This window comes from Neoarius graeffei, chromosome 27 (assembly GCF_027579695.1).
Source record: "Neoarius graeffei isolate fNeoGra1 chromosome 27, fNeoGra1.pri, whole genome shotgun sequence".
In the NCBI taxonomy this organism is placed as follows: domain Eukaryota; kingdom Metazoa; phylum Chordata; class Actinopteri; order Siluriformes; family Ariidae; genus Neoarius; species Neoarius graeffei.
The window spans coordinates 22,317,000-22,336,614 of record NC_083595.1 but is presented as its reverse complement, the minus strand read 5'-3'; the positions used below and the strand labels follow the sequence as shown (position 1 = coordinate 22,336,614).

Sequence of the window (19,615 nt, the reverse complement as noted above, 5' to 3'; positions counted from 1 at the left end):
GGTCTCATCCATCCACAAAACATTTTTCCAATAGCCTTCTGGCTTGTCTACGTGATCTTCAGCAAACTTCAGACGAACAGCAATGTTCTTTTTGGAGAGCAGTGGCTTTCTCCTTGCAACCCTGCCATGCACGCCATTGATGTTCAGTGTTCTCCTGATGGTGGACTCATGAACATTAACATTAGCCAATGTGAGAGAGGCCTTCAGTTGCTTAGAAGTTACCCTGGGGTCCTTTGTGACCTCGCCGACTATTACACGCCTTGCTCTTGGAGTGATCTTTTTTGGTCGACCACTCCTGGGGAGGGTAACAATGGTCTTGAATTTCCTCCATTTGTACACACACTGCCTGTGGATTGGTGGAGTCCAAGCTCTTCAGAGATTGTTTTGTAACCTTTTCCAGCCTGATGAGCATCAACAATGCTTTTTTCTGAGGTCCTCAGAAATCTCCTTTGTTTGTGCCATGATGCACTTCCACAAACATGTTGTGAATATCAGACTTTGATAGATCCCTGTTCTTTAAATGAAATAGGGTGCCCACTCAAACCTGATTGTCATCTCATTGATTGAAAACACCTGACTCTAATTTCACCTTCAAATTAACTGCTAATCCTAGAGGTTCACATACTTTTGCCACTCACAGATATGTAATATTGGATCATTTTCCTCAATAAATAAATGACCAAGTATAATATTTTTGTCTCATCTGTTTAACTTGGTTCTCTTTATCTACTTTTAGGACTTGTGTGAAAATCTGATGATATTTTAGGTCAAATTTATGCAGAAATATAGAAAATTCTAAAGGGTTCACAAACTTTCATGCACCACTGTACAAGCTAACAGACCCAGTTATAATAAAACATATCAGTGTGAAGTGTAGTACTTTGCTGTCGGCCTGTATTTTGGATAACTGAATGACTGAAATTACTAACAGGTTTTAAATGTCAGCAAAATATCTGTTTAGTTACATAATTTGAACATATTTTTAATAAATACAGTGGTGCTTGTAAGTTTGTGAACCCTTTAGAATTTTCTATATTTCTGCATAAATATGACCTAAAACAACATCAGATTTTCCACAGTCAGGCAGATTGTGTACAAATGGAGGAAATTCAAGACCATTGTTACCCTCCCCAGGAGTGATCGACCAACAAAGATCACTCCAAGAACAAGGCGTGTAATAGTCGGTGAGGTCACAAAGGACCCCAGGGTAACTTCGAAGCAACTGAAGGCCTCTCTCACATTGGCTAATATTAATGTTCATGAGTCCACCATCAAAAGAACACTGAACAACAATGGTGTGCATGGCAGGGTTGCAAGGAGAAAGCCACTGCTCTCCAAAAAGAACATTGCTGCTCATCTGCATTTTGCTAAAGATCACGTGGACAAGCCAGAAGGCTATTGGAAAAATGTTTTGAGGACGGATTAGACCAAAATATAACTTTTTGGTTTAAATGCAAAGCGTTATGTTTGGAGAAAGGAAAACACTGCATTCCAGCATAAGAACCTTATCCCATCTGTGAAACATGGTGGTGGTAGTATCATGGTTTGGGCCTGTTTTGCTGCACCTGGGCCAGGACAACTTGCCATCGTTGATGGAACAATGAATTCTGAATTATACCAGCGAATTCTAAAGGAAAATGTTAGGACATCTGTCCATGAACTGACTCTTAAGAGAAGGTGGGTCATGCAGCAAGACAATGACCCTAAGCACACAAGTCATTCTACCAAAGAATGGTTAAAGAAGAATAAAGTTCATGTCTTGGAATGGCCAAGTCAAATTCCTGACCTTAATCCAATGGAAATGTTGTGGAAGGACCTGAAGCGAGCAGTTCATGTGAGGAAACCCACCAACATCCCAGAGTTGAAGCTGTTCTCTTTGGGGGAATGAGCTAAAATTCATCCAAGCTGGTGTGCAGGACTGATCAACCGTTACCGGAAATGTTTAGATGCAGTTATTGCTGCACAAGGGGGTCACACCAGGTACTGAAAGGAAAGGTTCACATACTTTTGCCACTCACAAATATGTAATATTGGCTCATTTTCCTCAGTAAATAAATGATGAAGTATAATATTTTTGTCTCATTTGTTTAACTGGGTTCTCTTTATCTACTTCTAGGACTTGTATGAAAATCTGATGATTTAGGTCATATTTATGCAGAAATATAGAACGTTCTAAAGGGTTCACAAAATTTCAAGCACCACTGTATTACTCAAAAACGGTGCCGGTTCAACTCTAGTGCAAGGTGAGGCAGAGGCCCACTGTATATACATCAGCAGAAATGGTGATGATCCTTGTGGTTTTCCGGTGAGGACACTTTCTGACAGACTCACATTTCAACCAAATATGAAGCTCTGCTTCAAATGTCTCTCTCATCTGTTTCAAGTTCTGGGTTTTTTGTTTTATATATATATTTATTTATTTAACTGTGCAACAGCAGATTATTCTGCTTCAAAAGAGACATATTTTCTCCAAAAATCATTTATCACCTCATCATGTGGTGAGTGTTTTCTAGAGAGGACATTTTTAATGGACAAAGGATCCTGTCAGAGGTACTTACTTTATCAAAAAAAGTAACTTCCACTTAAATATCTTTCTATTGTGAAAGTATTGTATATGTCCCAAAGTAAAGCCTAGTTAGTGCTAAAAATGTACTGTAACACTGAATTTAACCAGTAAAACATAAATGTAATGATTAAATGAAATGACCATAAGGTCAAAACTGAGACTGTATTTGACTCTTACAAACATACTTATAAGAGACATTACTGCTGTAGGTAGGGCTGGTGTGTCCCTGTGAAATAAGGTATAAGAAACTTCAGCATGTGTATCGTTGCAGGAGTTTGTTGGTGGTATTCAAAAAGACAACCATGATTGTGAAACAGCCCAGAAAGTAGCTTATAGCATAATTCAAGTGTAATAGCCTCTCAAATTAATTTTGCTGGAAGCTGGTATTATTAATGTTGCCATTACCAAAATCAGCTGTCCTGAGCCGCTGCTGCTCTCAAGTCACATGACCCCCTTTAATGTTAGATTTCTTGTAATATTTTGGTAACTGTTTAACAATCACAGTGAATTGTGTAAGCCCGTTGTATGAAATGTCTGAAACTGATCTGAATCTGTACTGACTAAATGAATCTTCACTATATATCATACCAGATGCAGGATATACTGTAGGTAGGTTGGAGAAAAACCACAGCAGAACCATTAAAGGTTAGTCTTTCTTGCCTTCAAGGAGGAAATGTGTATCATATAAAAAGCATAGGCTCGTACATATAAACATCATATATGGAAATACTGTATTACACATTTCACATAGTTTACTTACTCATTTAATCCCGACAGGCTTACCACATCTGAAATCTACACAGTATTTCCATTTATTCATCTGTCGACCTCACAAACATAATCTCTGTGTGTCGTACATCTGTGTGGACACATCACATCCTGTATACACATAAACAAGCGTGATGCAGCGAAGCTGTTTTAGAGCACTAATATTACCAAGGGAATGAAGTTCAAGCTTGTTTTCTGTCAGATATTGCAACCAGATTGAAGGGGATGCTCAGGGTCGTGAGATATATTGCCCTACTTCAGTAGGTCTGCTTTTAAACATCACTGAGACGTCCAGTGTCATGAATTTAGTCTTTATCAGTATCATAGTGCATTTGTTTAAAAACAAAATCCGTTGATTAATTTTAAAGTTAATAAAGTTAAGTTGCAGTCTTTTTGTTTTGTACATTATTGATTATAAGCATTTATGCCATAATGCTACATTCATGATTTGGATTGGTCTGAAGGTGTTGATTGATTTTCTGACAATAGTGCAGATGCAAGGCAAATTACAGGTTTATATACAGTACTGTGCAAGAGTCTTAGGCACGTAAAAAAAAAAAAGCTGTAGACCAAAAATGGCTTAAAAATAATGAAATGAAAAGTTTCAACATAAAAAAAATACTATAAACAGCAGTAAGCCATAATAAATGAAACAAAGTCAGTATTTGCTGTGAGATGACCCTTTGCTTCTAAATAAATAAATAAATGGTCGTCTCAGGTACAGTGACTGCAGTTTTATAAGGAAATGAGCTGTAGGTTTTACTGAGCATCTTGTAGAACCAGCCACAGTTCTTCTGGACACTTCTTCACACTTGCTTCTTATTTTTGCAGCAAAACCCAGTAGCCTTCATTATGTTTTCTTTTTTAAACTGAAAAGTGATCTCTTATGGAGCATGCTGCTCAGATACAAACATTTTTTTCCTGTGACATTTAATTTTGTGCTGGAAAACAAATGTTTGGAACTTTAAAATGTTTTTGTACTGACTCGATAATGTAGAAGTCATCAAATAGAAATCTATAACAAAGTTTGTATGAAACTAGATAGAACTCGACGCCAACGGCGTCAATGGGAATGCCTCCGCCTGGTAGACTACACACCTTAAGTTGTGATTTGGGGATGGACATTTGACCTCACAGTAATCTTGACCTGGTGAAATTACTTGGATCAGCCTTGGAGATATTGTGTTCACAAGGTTTTCGGACAGACATTTGACCTCACAGTGACCTTGACCTTAGACCTTTTGATCTCAAAATCTAATCAGTTTATCTTTGTCCCCAAATGCACAATTGGTGAAAGTTTGGTGAAATTCCTTTCATTTGCCTTGGAGATATTGGGTTCACAAGGTTTTTGGACAGACATTTGACCTCACAGTGACCTTGACCTTAGACCTTTTGATCTCAAAATCTAATCAGTTCATGTTTGTCCCAAAGCGCACAAATGGTGAAAGTTTGGTGAAATTCCTTTCATTAGCCTTTGAGATATCGCGTTCACAAGGTTTTGGGACGGATGCACGCACGCACGGATGGACGCATGGACAGACGGACAACCCGAAAACATAATGCCTCCTGCACTTTACGGTGGCGGAGGCATAAAAAATAGGGTGCCTAAGACTTTTTCACAGTACTGTATATGGAGACGTCTATGATAAACAGATAAAGTAAACAGATTAAAAAGAATTCTGTTATTTAACAAAGAAAAATCTCGAAACCAGGGTTATCAGCTGGCAGACCACAGCAAAGTACAGTTGTGCTCATAAGTTTACATACTCTGGCATAATTTTTGCTTTCTTGGCCTTTTTTCAGAGAATATGAATAATAACACAACTTTTTTCCCACTCATGGTTAGTGGTTGGGTGAAGCCATTTATTGATAAACTGTGTTTTCTATTTTTAAATCATAATGACAACAAAAAACATCCAAATGACCCTGATCAAAAGTTTACATACCCCAGTTCTTAATACCGTGTATTGCCCCCTCTAACATCAATGACAGCCTGAAGTCTTTTGTGGTAGTTGTGGATGAGGCTCTTTATTTTCTCTGATGGTAAAGCTGCCCATTCTTCTTGGCAAAAAGCCTCCAGTTCCTGTAAATTCCTGGGCTGTCTTGCATGAACTGCGTGCTTGAGATCTCCCCAGAGTGGCTCAATGATATTGAGGTCAGGAGACTGAGATGGCCACTCCAGAACCTTCACTTTGTTCTGCTGTAGCCAATGACAGGTCGACTTGGCCTTGTGTTTTGGATCGTTGTCATGTTGGAACGTCCAAGTATGTCCCATGCGCAGCTTCCGGGCTGATGAGTGCAAATTTGCCTCCAGTATTTGCTGATAATGTGCTGCATTCATCTTTCCTTCAACTTTGACCAAGTTTCCTGTGCCTTTGTACCTCTCACATCCCCAAAACATCAGCGATCCACCTCCGTGCTTTACAGTAGGAATGGTGTTCCTTTCATCATAGGCCTTGTTGATACCTCTCCAAATGTAACGTTTATGGTTGTGGCCAAAAAGTTCAATTTTGGTCTCATCACTCCAAATTACCTTGTTCCAGAAGTTTTGAGGCTTGTCTCTGTGCTGTTTGGCATATTGTAGGCGAGATACCTTGTGGCATTTGCTTGGTTTTAACAGAGCCCCTGATTTTCCATTTGTTAATCACAGTTTGAACACTGCTGACTGGCATTATCAATTCCTTGGATATCTTTTTGTATCCCTTTCCTGTTTTATACAGTTCAACTACCTTTTCCCGTAGATCCGTTGACAATTCTTTTGCTTTCCCCATGACTCAGAATCCAGAAACGTCAGTGGCTGGATGAAAGATGCAAGAGTCTGTCTGGATCCCAGAAACTCACTCAGCTTTTATGCACACACACTGATTACAAGCAAACAGATCACAGGTGAGGATGTTACCTTTAGTAGCTACTCAAACCCATTTGTGTCAACTTCTGTGCATGTTATCAGGCCAAAAATCACCAGGGTATGTGAACTTTTGATCAGGGTCATTTAGGTAGTTTCTGTTGTCATTATGATTTAAAAAGAGAAAACACAGTTGTTTGACAATAAATGGTTTCACCCAGCCACTAAGCATGAGTGGAAAAGATGTTTTTGTGTTATCATTCATATTCTCTGAAAAATGGTCAAAGAATCATAGATTCTGCCAGGGTATGCAAACTTATGAGCACAACTGTATTTTAGTACTATTAGAATCAGAAGAACTGATAAACACATCGAAAGAAAAAAATGCCTGGTACTTTTTTAAAATTTATTTATTTATTTTTTTTTTAAAACATGAAACCATCATGACTTCAGTCATGGCATGTTGCATTTTATGTACATGATTTTATCCGAAGGTGCCTCAGCGAGAACGGAAAGCGCTTTCACAGTTTGATTAGTTAAGTGAAAGCATGACTTGATGGGGGGGGGAGGTTGATGGTGAAAACGGCGCTTCCGCATGCCATGTGATTTATTCTTCACTCTAGTCAAAAGTGGTAAAATGAAGAGCAAGTTTTCCAGCATGGGAAGATCTGAAAAGAAGTAGTAGTTGTTGGTGTCGTGATTCACAAATAAATGAACACTTGTGAATGAGGTTGTGTGTAAAACAGGAGCTTATAACTGTGTGAATTTTTGTCTTCTGTATAGTATAAAGCCTACTTGATATGCTTGCACTGCTGAGTGTGTGCGTGCAAGTGGGACACTGTGTTTTGAAGAAGCATGACATCTTCAGTGTGTTTGTGTAATAAGTGTGGACTCCTTATTTATGCCGTATGAAGAATAGGACACACTGTCCTACAGTCACAGAAACAGGTGGATGATTTTAATGCAACATGGTACAGTATCATGTTGTGCTCATATTGATGTGAAATATTCTCACCTGTGTTGTAGTCGAGTCACTAAACCTCAAGTCCAAGTCATTAAAAAAAAAATTCAAGTCGAGTTGATTTGAGTCGAGTCCGAGAACAAGACTCCAACCACACCATTTGATGGTGGCTGTTTTAGCACCATTAACATTAGTTTGTTCCTGAGCATGATGTATGAACAGGTGAATATGCATTCTCTTTGTCAGGGAGTGCAAAGTATTCTGTCAGAGATGGTTGGGAGATGGATGTAAATGCAGAAGGTGTGTTTATTAATACAAGTGAAGACAGGTAAACAATCCAGAGCGGCAGGCAAAATTGTAGAACGGTGAAACAGGCAATAGGTCGAGTGAGGCACAAACAGGCTATCGTAGACGAGGCAGAATCAAAGAAGAGAAACAGGAAATCGGGGATCAGGAACCAAGCAAGGAAATAAGGCTAGGTAATGTGTCAGCAACGCAACTCAATACTTTGCAAAGTAAGTGTGTTTTCACAGCTTTTACATACATGTCAAGTTATACGGTTTCCCCGTATTTTGTACGGGAAAACGCAATTTTTTGGCTAATATGGCGTACGCTGATTTTCATACGGGAAAATTACGTTTTGTATTGGAGATTTTTTCCGTTACTCAGAGAAAATTTTCTAAGCTTTCACCATTTATTTTTTCAAACACGGATGCCCAATGAAACGGAACTACAGAGGAGGAAATAATTATTTGATCCCTTGCTGATTTTGTAAGTTTGCCCACTGGCAAAGATATGAACAGTCTATAATTTTAAGGGTAGGTTTATTTTAACAGTGAGAGAATATCAAAAAGAAAATCCCATTTTATAAAATATATAAATTGATTTGCACTTTGTTGAGTGAAATAAGTATTTGATCCCCTACCAACCACTAAGAGTTCTGGCTCCCACAGACCAGTTAGACACTCCTAATCAACTTGTTACCTGCATTAAAGACAGCTGTCTTAAATTGACACCTGTATAAAAGACACCTGTCCACAGAATCAATCAATCAATCAAACTCCAACCTCTCCAACATGCGCAAGACCAAAGAGCTGTCTAAGGATGTCAGGGACAAGATTGTAGAGCTGCACAAGGCTGGACTGGGCTACAAAACCATAAGCTAGAAGCTAGGTGAGAAGGAGACAACTGTTGGTGCAATAGTTCGAAAATGGAAGAAATGCAAAATGACCATCAATCGACCTCAGTCTGGGGCCCCACGCAAGATCTCACCTCTGGGGTATCAATGATCATGAGAAAGGTGAGAGATCAGCCTAGAACTACACGGGAGGAGCTTGTTAATGATCTTAAGGCAACTGGGACCACAGTCACCAAGAAAACCATTGGTAACACATTACGCCGTAATGGATTAAAATCCTGCAGTGCCCGCAAGGTCCCCCTGCTCGAGAAGGCACATGTGCAGGCCAGTCTGAAGTTTGCCAATGAACACCTGAATGATTCTGAGAGTGATTGGGAGAAGGTGCTGTGGTCAGATGAGACCAAAATCGAGCTCTTTGGCATTAACTCAACTCGCCGTGTTTGGAGGAAGAAAAATGCTGACTATGACCCGAAGAACACCATCCCCACTGTCAAACATGGAGGTGGAAACATTATGCTTTCGTGGTGTTTCTCTGCTAAGGGCACAGGACTACTTTACCACATCAACGGAAGAATGGACGCGGCCATGTACCGTAAAATCCTGAGTGACAACCTCCTTCCCTCTTCCAGGACACTGAAAATGGGTCATGGATGGGTCTTCCAGCACGACAATGACCCAAAACATACAGCCAAGGCAACAAAGGAGTGGCTCAAGAAGAAGCACATTAAGGTCATGGAGTGGCCTAGCCAGTCTCCGGACCTTAATCCCATAGAAAACCTGTGGAGGGAGCTTAAGCTCCGAGTTGCGAAGTGACAGCCTCAAAACCTTAATGATCTAGAGATGATCTGCAAAGAGGAGTGGACCAAAATTCCTCCTGACATGTGCGCAAACTTGGCCATCAACTACAAGAAACGTCTGACCGCTGTGCTTGCCAACAAGGGTTTTGCTACCAAATACTAAGTCTTGTTTGCTAGAGGGTTCAAATACTTATTTCACTCAAAGAAATGCAAATCAGTTTATATCAGTTTATATGAAGTTATTTTCTGGATTTTCTTTTTGATGTTTTGTCTCTCACAGTTAAAATAAACCTACCATTAAAATTATAGAATGTTCATTTCTTTGTCAGTGGACAAACTTACAAAATCAGCAAGGTATCAAATGATTATTTCCTTCACTGTATTTTCAATTTATGTGGTTTTATAGTTGCACGTGGTTTTCTCGGTCATTTAAGTACATCGGCTTGGACTGCCCAGACTTCTGTGACGGCTGCAGAAGTTATGTTCTGCCAATTTCTCGTGGAACACAAAATCCCCCCCCCCCCGACTGTGGCAGACCATTTTTTGCAGCTAGCTAGCAGTGATGATATAGCTAGTGCCAAATCTGCAACATCTTTGTACAACAAAGAACACTCCAAAAAGGAATAAGATTTAATTTTTTTTTATAAATTACTGGGAAGATTTTCAATTTAACTTCATAATTTATTAATATTTTCACTTATCCTTGTTTACATAATATACAGTGGGGCAAAAAAGTATTTAGTCAGCCACCAATTGTGCAAGTTCTCAAACTTAAAAAGATGAGAGAGGCCTGTAATTTTCATCATAGGTATACCTCAACTATGAGAGACAGAATGGGGGGAAAGAATCCAGGAAATCGCATTGTAGGATTTTTAATGAATTAATTGGTAAATTCCTCGGTAAAATAAGTATTTGGTCACCTAAAAACAAGCAAGATTTCTGGCTCTCACAGACCTGTAACAACTTCTTTAAGAGGCTCCTCTGTCCTCCACTCGTTACCTGTATTAATGGCATCTGTTTGAACTTATCAGTATAAAAGACACCTGTCCACAACCTCAAACAGTCACACTCCAAACTCCACTATGGCCAAGACCAAAGAGCTGTCAAAGGACACCAGAAACAAAATTGTAGACCTGCACCAGGCTGGGAAGACTGAATCTGCAATAGGTAAGCAGCTTGGTGTGAAGAAATCAACTATGGGAGCAATTATTAGAAAATGGACGGCATACAAGACCACTGATAATCTCCCTCGATCTGGGGCTCCACGCAAGATCTCACCCCGTGGAGTCAAAATGATCACAAGAACGGTGAGCAAAAATCCCAGAACCACACGGGGGGACCTAGTGAATGACCTGCAGAGAGCTGGGACCAAAGTAACAAAGGCTACCATCAGTAACACACTACGCCGCCAGGGACTCAAATCCTGCAGTGCCCCCTGCTTAAGCCAGTACATGTCCAGGCCCGTCTGAAGTTTGCTAGAGAGCATTTGGATGATCCAGAAGAGGATTGGGAGAATGTCATATAGTCAGATGAAACCAAAATAGAACTTTTTGGTAAAAACTCAACTTGTCGTGTTTGGAGAAGAAAGAATGCTGAGTTGCATCCAAAGAACACCATACCTACTGTGAAGCATGGGGGTGGAAACATTATGCTTTGGGGCTGTTGTTCTGCAAAGGGACCAGGACGACTGATCCGTGTAAAGGAAAGAATGAATGGGGCCATGTATCGTGAGATTTTGAGTGAAAACCTCCTTCCATCAGCAAGGGCATTGAAGATGAAACGTGGCTGGGTCTTTCAGCATGACAATGATCCCAAACACACCACCCGGACAACGAAGGAGTGGCTTCGTAAGAAGCATTTCAAGGTCCTGGAGTGGCCTAGCCAGTCTCCAGATCTCAACCCCATAGAAAATCTTTGGAGGGAGTTGAAAGTCCGTGTTGCCCAACGACAGCCCCAAAACATCACTGCTCTAGAGGAGATCTGCATGGAGGAATGGGCCAAAATACCAGCAACAGTGTGTGAAAACCTTGTGAAGACTTATAGAAAATGTTTGACCTCTGTCATTGCCAACAAAGGGTATATAACAAAGTATTGAGATGAACTTTTGTTATTGACCAAATACTTATTTTCCACCATAATTTGCAAATAAATTCTTTAAAAATCAGACAATGTGATTTTCTGGATTTTTTTTCTCATTTTGTCTCTCATAGTTGAGGTATACCTATGATGAAAATTACAGGCCTCTCTCATCTTTTTAAGTGGGAGAACTTGCACAATTGGTGACTGACTAAATACTTTTTTGCCCCACTGTACTTGATGTGGTTCAGTCATCTTTAGTTGGATCTAACACTGCTTGTGGTGTCAACACTTTTTTTTTTCTCAAATGGAACTTTTACTAACCTTCATTTACTGTTTGACATGATTATATATAATTTATTACATGTAACCTACTATTTTAATTAACATACCTACTTAGTACTGCTGTTATATTTCAAGTAATTTTCTTTGGTGGAATATAATATTGTAGGTGATGTCAGCACTTGTCAAATAGAACTTTGTGTAATTTTTATTAACTATTTAATATTAATACATTTTATTTGCAAAATTTGCATCAATAATTATGGTATTACTGATACAGTGTATATTAAATAATTAAGTTTATAGTTCAGTCATTCTCTAATTGTTTACTTGACCGTACATATAGTCCTTTTTAATTCAGTTGTTTTGTCTGGGATCTAAAATGTCTTTTTATTCAGTACATGCTTATTTGATCCCTTTAACTTGATGCAGTGTGATAAATATGCCTATTACAATAGGAGTGTATAATTTGGAATAAAACAATCGGTGCTTTGGATTATATATTGGAATTTTTTCTCATGTATAAGGGCTCATGGGTGTATGTAAGGGAAAAGTACAGATTTTATAAGGGCATGGGTAACTAAAGGTTGAAGTATGCTTTTATAAAGGTGCACTGATTGTGCCTTAATCCTGTGCAGGTGCGAGTCATTTACGGCATGTGCGCGAAAGTCCGCTTGGTACACACACTGTCCGGAGCACGTCCAAGAGTCTATCTGATGCACGTGCCAAGGCGCGCAGGTGTGACACTCTTGCATGAAATTAGTACAAAAATGAATGTATAGATATAAATATCTTGTGCCAAATTATTATGGCATGTTACAAAAAATAAAGAAAAAATCCGAGTCTTCGTCTCCAATTTATGAATCAAATCAAATCAAGTTTATTTGTACAGCGCTTTTAACAATAAACATTGTCGCAAAGCAGCTTTACAGAATTTGAACGACTTAAAACATGAGCTAATTTTATCCCTAATCTATCCCCAATGAGCAAGCCTGTGGCGACGGTGGCAAGGAAAAACTCCCTCAGACGACATGAGGAAGAAACCTCGAGAGGAACCAAATGAGTCTGAATGCAGTTAGTGCACGAGTCTGAGACCAAGTCTGAGTCATCAGTGCTCAAGTCCAAGTCAAGTCACGAGTCCTTAAAATTAGGGCACAAGTCGAACTTAAGTTCGAGTACTTGAGTACTACAAGCCTGATTCTCACATAACTCATTCATCAGTATTACGCATAACCTTCTTTAGAAATTACTTAATTAACTAATAACAGTATTTTCCAAGCTTTAAATGAGCCTTTAATCCAGTTGCCTAATGATAATGTTTCATCTGTTATGACCTTCATTAGTGAAATTATGAATTAATAATCAATATTATTCTTGAAGGATTTAAGAAGTCAGCAAAGCATAATCTTTGTGTTACTCAATGTGTATTTAATGAGAGTTGATAGAGGGAGGTTTCCTCTCTATTGCAGAGTGCATAAAACCATTTGCACACATATATTTATACACACGCCTGTATGCAGTGCTGTGGTTTGGCTTTATAAGTTGTGTGAAAATAGTTAGTCTATAAAACCATACAGTGGTACGAGCATCTCAGCTAATGATGTGTTTGTGCATTGAATGACCTTTAATGAGTGTGTGCAAAAGAAAGCTGATCAGTGCTATGAGACAGTGATCTGTGCTAAAGATTAGTTTCTCACTTGCCCACAGGTTTATGCACGGAAACATGCACAATTTTAGCTCATACTAACGTGCCGTGTTGTGAATAACTGTTCTTCAGTCCTTCAGGTGTTCTGCTTTTGACATTTTGTCGACAAAAAATGGCTTCTGTTGAAAATGATCTTGGTGTTGTAGCATTTTCAATTCTGGTTGGTCAGAAGGTGGTGATTAATTTTCTTACAGTGAAGTCAATTTATTTGTATAGTGATTTTAACAATAGACATTGTCGTGAAGTAGCTTATCAAAAAATAACAAAGATTTTAAACGTATGAATTTATCAATATGTCCCTAATGAGCAAGCCTGTGGCGACGGTGGCAAGGGAAAAACTCCCTCAGATGACATGAGGAAGACACTTTGAGAGGAACTAGACTCAAAAGGGAACCCATCCTCATCTGGGTGATAACAGACAGCATGATTATAAATAACTCGCATTTATAAGCATGTCCTATATAGTCAAAAACTATAATTGTGTAACCAGGAAATTCATTATAGTTTCAACTTGATGTCCATTTTATTGACGTTATCAGCTGTTCATTGATGGAGATTTGAGTGCAAGACTTTTCATGACAAATGCAGTCCTAAAGTTATCATGGCAGTTGCAGTCCTCAGCCACTGTAGCAAAACTGTAAGTGTCCACAGCCATCTTTTAAGTGTGTCTTTTGACTGGGGGCCATCCTCCACAGGAGCAATGTGATGAGACTCCAGTCAGATGTAGGGCATCAGGATGGATCAGGCAGGTCTGAAGAGCAGCAGAGGTGAGCATCACTGGTGCTTTAGGATCGACGTGTGTGTGTGAGAGAGAGAGAGAGAGAGAGAGAGAGAGAGAGAGAGAAAACACAGGTTGTTCAGTGTCACCAAATCATCAAAAACAGTATACATTTTGTGCTGAGTGCAAGTGGGGACTCCAGCAAGGCATAGTTTTAGTTATGACAGCATAACTAAAAGGGAGAGCCAGAAGGTAACAGACATGAGGGAGTCCTAGGACATAAAGCAGTCAGCCACTCCACCGTCAACAAACCTGAGTGAACGTGTGAGAGTGGGGGGAGCGACAGTATCCCAGTTTACCAAAACACTCTGTGCCTCAGGACCCTCCAGATCGACCCCTTTACCTAATAAAAACTATTAACCAAAGGCTTGACTAAACAGATATGTTTTAACAGCAGCTCTGACAGTAGTTCCAGCTGCAAGGTGAATCGCAGGTTTATATTAATGCAGTCGTTCTAGTACGGCTTTTTCTATAGCAACAGTAATACAATAACAATAATGATGATAACTTGCACAGGGTCTTTAATCCATTTAAAGCCCCATTATGTGAGAATTGATATTTTGTGCTCCTGGGCTCCCCCCCTACAGTTGTTGAGTGTAATTCACTTTTATACCACTGTTGTAAATACAAGTCATGCTTTAAACTCCTATGGACAGCTGTACACGTGAATGTGTTGACAAGCTGAAGGATATGGAAGAAGTGTAACATTGAAGTACTTTGACCATCGTGTTCTATAGGCGCTGAGGCCACTGGGAAGCTTGAACTCACTCACACAGATGAGTTCGTTTCACAAGCAGTGTAAGCTTATAGACCGTGGTAAAGCTGTTTTTTTTTCTTAGACATTTGCTGCACATTTGAAATTCTTTCTTCTACTTCACAATAAATCAACACAAAAAGGACAAAATGTGTATTTATTTACTCTGGAGTGAACAGGAAAAAACATCAAAGAACCATGTCGAATGACATGTTTTGGTTTTAGTTTTTTCTTAAATACCGTGTTTGCATTTTCAGGCCATTTACGTTGTTTGCTGAAAGCATTGGAGTGTGTGTGTGTGTGTGTGTGTGTGTGTGTGTGTGTGTGTGTGTGTGTGTGATCAACATGACAACTTCTTTTTGTGGTTATTACCTAGCTGAATACTCCATATTTGTTGGTATATTACATGGTGCTAGGGGGCATGGCTGTACTGCATTGCCAGAAGGCCATACATCGCTATACGTCGTTGCCATCACCCACTCTACCTTGGGTTTACTGCTGTCTTCCATCGTTACCATCATGGCTACCATGGTTTCGTTTGCATATTTAATCCACCCAAATTTCTGTGACAGATTACCTCCAAAATCTCCCAGAATGGCCACAGTAGCCCCAGGCAGGGTTCTCATGGATCAACCGGCTATGTGTGACCTTAGCATTACTTTATAACTTTTTTTGTATTAACGGTAATACAGTTCTTGCAAGATGTCTCCAGGATGCTCACCAGAGTTGCATAGTGCTGTAAATGGTGAACTGGGCATGGACTCAGGATGGAAGACTACCCATTCTCTCAATTACAAGTCAATGTGCCATCAAAATGATTTTGAAGCTGATGTTTTAAGGCAAAAAAAAAATCCCATCTAATGTTGCTTTAATGTGTTGGATATTCCAGATTAAAAATTGTGTGTAATTGTTAATGTGGTGAGTTTTATGTCAGCATATTGAAATATTTATTATTAGAAAAACTAGCTAAAGAAATCAGGCTTTACATCAATGCAGAGAAAACGGAGTTCATGTACCTAAATCAAGACGCATCTACTGGTATGAAAAGCCTGAGTGGTGAGATCATCAAGCAGGTGGACGATTTCAAGTACTTGGGTAGCTACATTGCTTCAACGGAACAGGATGTTAATATCAGACCTGGGAAAGCTTGGGGAGCACTAAATGGCATGGAGAAAATCTGGAAATCAGACCTCCCAGACGAGCTCAAGAGAAACTTCTTTAGAGCGACCGTAGAATCTGTTCTTACGTATGGTTCTATCACATGGACCCTAACATCGAAATTGGAGAAGATGATTGACGGGGCATATACCCACATGCTTCGCGCCGCTCTCAACAGATCCTGGAGCGACCACCCAACCAACAAAGAACTTTACGGAAACATCCCTCCCATCAGCGACTCTATCCGACAACAGAGGCTGCTCTTCGCTGGTCACTGCTGGCGCAGCAAAGAAGAACTGGCCAGGGACACCATTCTATGGTCTCCATCACATGGAAGCAGATCTAAAGGCCGCCCTAAAAGGACCTACATCGACCAACTGTGTCATGACACAGGATGTAGGTCCGAGGAACTACCAGCTCTGATGAGCGATAGGGCCGTTTGGAGGGAAAGGGTCATGCATGGCCGAGCTAGCTCGACCCGGTAAGGCAAGTAAGGTACTGTAATATTTATTTATGGAAGGAGTCTGCAGTGTCAGTGCTTTTGTAATGGTCTGAGCTAAAAGTTTAAGTTTTATGACACAGGAAGTTGCATGTTTTGTGGTTTCTTGGTAACATGGCAAGCTGTTATTTTTATCTAAAAAACTTGGTTAATGGGGCGGCACGGTGGTGCAGTGGTTAGCCTCACGACAAACAGGTTTTGGGAACCTGCAGGGCCTTTCTCTGTGGAGTTTGCATGTTCACCTCATGCCTGCCTGGGTTTCTTCCGACAGTCCAAAGACATGCAGATTAGGTTAACTCTTAATTGCCCATAGGTATGAATGTGAGTGTGAATTGTCTGTCTTGCTCAGTTCTGCGATAGGTCAGTGACACGTCTAGGGTGAACCCTGCCTCTTGCCCGAAGTCAGCTGGGATTGACTCCATTTCACAGTGACCTGCAATAGATAAGTGGCATAGAAATGAATGAATGAACTTAAACATAACTGGGAACAGGAACTTCCTTGGTTTTGGACTTTCTATAACATTTAACATTAACTACTATGTGAACAAATAAAATTGTCATTCTTTAATAATTTAATTGGTATTGGCAAATTGCTGTTATGTAAGCCAAATAAAACACTTCTAAATGTGCTGTTATTGAAAAATATGCATAGTGGTTCAATTTCCTAGAACAGCACACCTGGCTGAGGTCTCACATAGCCAGAATCACTTAACGGGAGATGCCAATAGATAATTTTGAGCCTCCTGCGGTTCAACCAGCATGCATTCCTGGCCCTTCCATCGGAATATGTGTGAGCTGGGGAGGTTTTGTTCTGTTGAAAATTGTCGTGAGTCGAGTGCTGGATGAATTCATCCGTTGCAACCGTGATGGCATCTGTGAGCATCCTTTAGGCATACGTGAGGCTTACATGGGCTATCGGGGGTTACCATAGCATTCTATCGCAACCATTGAGCTCAAAATGTTCATGGAAGAACATTCTGCAGAAAGTGAAAAGTTTGCCTAGGGGCCATAGCTGTACTGCATTGCCAGAAGACCATACATCGCTATGTTGTTGCAGTCACCCACTCTACCTTGGGTTTACCGGGGTCTTCCATCGCTACCCTCATGTGGCTTCGTTTGCATATTTACTCCACCCAAATTTCTGCAGTGGATCACCTCCAAAATCTCCCGGAATGGCCACAGTAGGCCCAGCCAGGGTTCTCACGGATCAACCAGCTATGTGTGACCTTAGCATTACTTTACTTTATAACTTTTTTGTATTAACTGTTTTATCATAGATTAGTTCACCAAGGCAGCTTAGGCAAGTATGCAGACTGTGCTCTGTACACATGTTGATGTTCATGATGATAAAACTCTTGATTCAGCAATAATTGTCAGGGGTATGATCAAGGAAATGACTACAGAGTACAGGATGCATCACACCTGATTATGGTTTTTGCAGACCCTGTGGATTAGATGTGTGAACCAGATTTTTAAATGATATTTCTCTTTTGAGGACCTAATAAGAAGATTGTGCGACCATGATGGTCACAGAGCCATGGCTCCTCAGGCCTGGTGCTGAGACCCACTAGATTTCTCAGGGCAGCAGGAGTTATAAATAACTTTGTGTGTTCTAGATAGAGCGGTATTGACTAAACACAACCAACCTCGCTTTCTCCAAGTAAACGTACTTGGCCAGGTGAACTGCACTGTATTGTGGAGCTGTAGAGATCTCAGGTTCAGTTTCTGTCCAGCGCGAGGTCGTGTTGCACCTGATTATGATGAGTTAGGTATTGGGAAACTCACACTCTGCAATTAGAATGTCTGTATCAGATAATTGGATCAAGTGTCTCCATTGAGGACTTAATTAGGAACTGTTCAGTGTGTGTTTTGTGGTTCTTGAGCTTGATGTCCAGTTGCTCAGGCAGCTTTGCCCCGCACAGTCAGGATGAGGTTGTAATTTGAGGTTGGTGCCAAAGAGATTTGTGTCAGTGAAGCCACTGTTTCCCTGTGGAGAGAGTGGTGGTATGTTGCTGATAGGCTCTGCTGCTTTGGGTGCTGTATACTGATTGGAGCTGATGCTTTGGGGTTGAATGCAACATTCACTGATATTCAACCCTGTCCCAAGCACAACCAATAACCTTATATGTGATGTAACAAAAATTCAAATGTTCTCCCACATTCTCCAAAGGATTAGCAATGTTGGTTTGTGTTTTCAGACATGTCTTGATGACACAGCACTGCTTTCACCTCATGGTTTAAAAGCTTCATTTGTATGATGCACCTTCCTTATTGGTGAACAAAACACAGATTATCAGAATGCAGCCTTAAAGAGCAGCACTGCATTTGGCGATGTGTGTGTGTGCATGCGCGTGTATGTGTGCCCTATATACTGACTGATTCACTCAAACCCTCCCCCCAACAGAGCCCTTGTTAGGAGGGACCAGTCTTGGCGCATAGTGTCCTTTTACGCTCAGGACAATGGACATGTTTTTCCGTCGCCATTTTCGGAGGAGACACTGTGAGGCAGGCAGGCGTCGGCGGACCAGCATAGCAGTGCCAGCGAGTAAACTGCGGCGGCGTTCAAGTGCTGGTCTGCCCTCTGCAGACCTCATGCAGAGACGTCGGTCCAGCGTCCAACTTCAAGCAAATGTCATGGTCCATAACAGCAGTGCTGTCACCCATAAAAACACAATCATGCAGAAACATTGCAGCATTCCTGCTCAGCTGCTTGGCCCCTCTCTTTTGCTTGCCAGCGTCATCCAGATGAGTGAAAAGAAGGAAATGGAGGAAGGAAGTGAGGGAGGACAGTCCTCTGCCTCAGACTTGCAGAGCAACAGCAGCTGGGAGGAGCCTGAAGAATCAGAGGTTGAGCCCTGTGCACCATGGTTAACTCAAAGTCTCTTAAAATCAGAGAGCATTCAGACCCGCCCCTTCATCCGTGCACCACGCTGTTTACGTCGAAACTCATCTCACTTACTTCCAGCTGAGGCTGTGTATCACGGCCCTGGGTCCTACGGGCTGTACGGGCGTTACCGGAGAAACAGCCAGGCATGGAGGGTGGCAAATGTGGGAGTGGGGCCTGCATGGGCGGGGAGGCACAGCTCTGTGGCAGCTCGGGCTTACAGGATGGGCTCCCCCTGGTGGCAGGGAATGTACTATGATCCAGAGACGGACACATGGAGTGGGTTCCTCTCGTATGTGAAAGTTTAAGTATTGTGTGTGTGTGTGTGTGTGTGTGTGTGTGTGTGTAAGAGAGAGAAGGTGATTTTTTCAGAATTTCAGGACCAATCCTTCCTGTATACTTAC

The 19,615-nt window shown here is 40.8% G+C and overlaps 1 protein-coding gene across 9 annotated transcripts in view; it reads left to right on the top strand.

Annotated features, from left to right (window-relative positions):
• Nucleotides 1-19,615, top strand: part of dgkza (diacylglycerol kinase, zeta a) — a 502,369-nt gene that overhangs the window by 279,961 nt on the left and 202,793 nt on the right. For 4 of the 9 annotated variants that reach the window (XM_060911480.1, XM_060911479.1, XM_060911477.1 and 1 more), the window contains exon 2: nucleotides 18,732-19,503. The exons of 4 other annotated variants lie outside the window; for them this stretch is intronic. In XM_060911480.1, coding sequence (XP_060767463.1) covers nucleotides 18,788-19,503 — 716 coding nt within the window. In that variant the 5' untranslated portion in view covers nucleotides 18,732-18,787. Of the gene's footprint in view, nucleotides 1-12,850; nucleotides 19,504-19,615 lie in introns of those variants that run through there. One more of the 9 variants, XM_060911478.1, reaches the window with a different exon arrangement.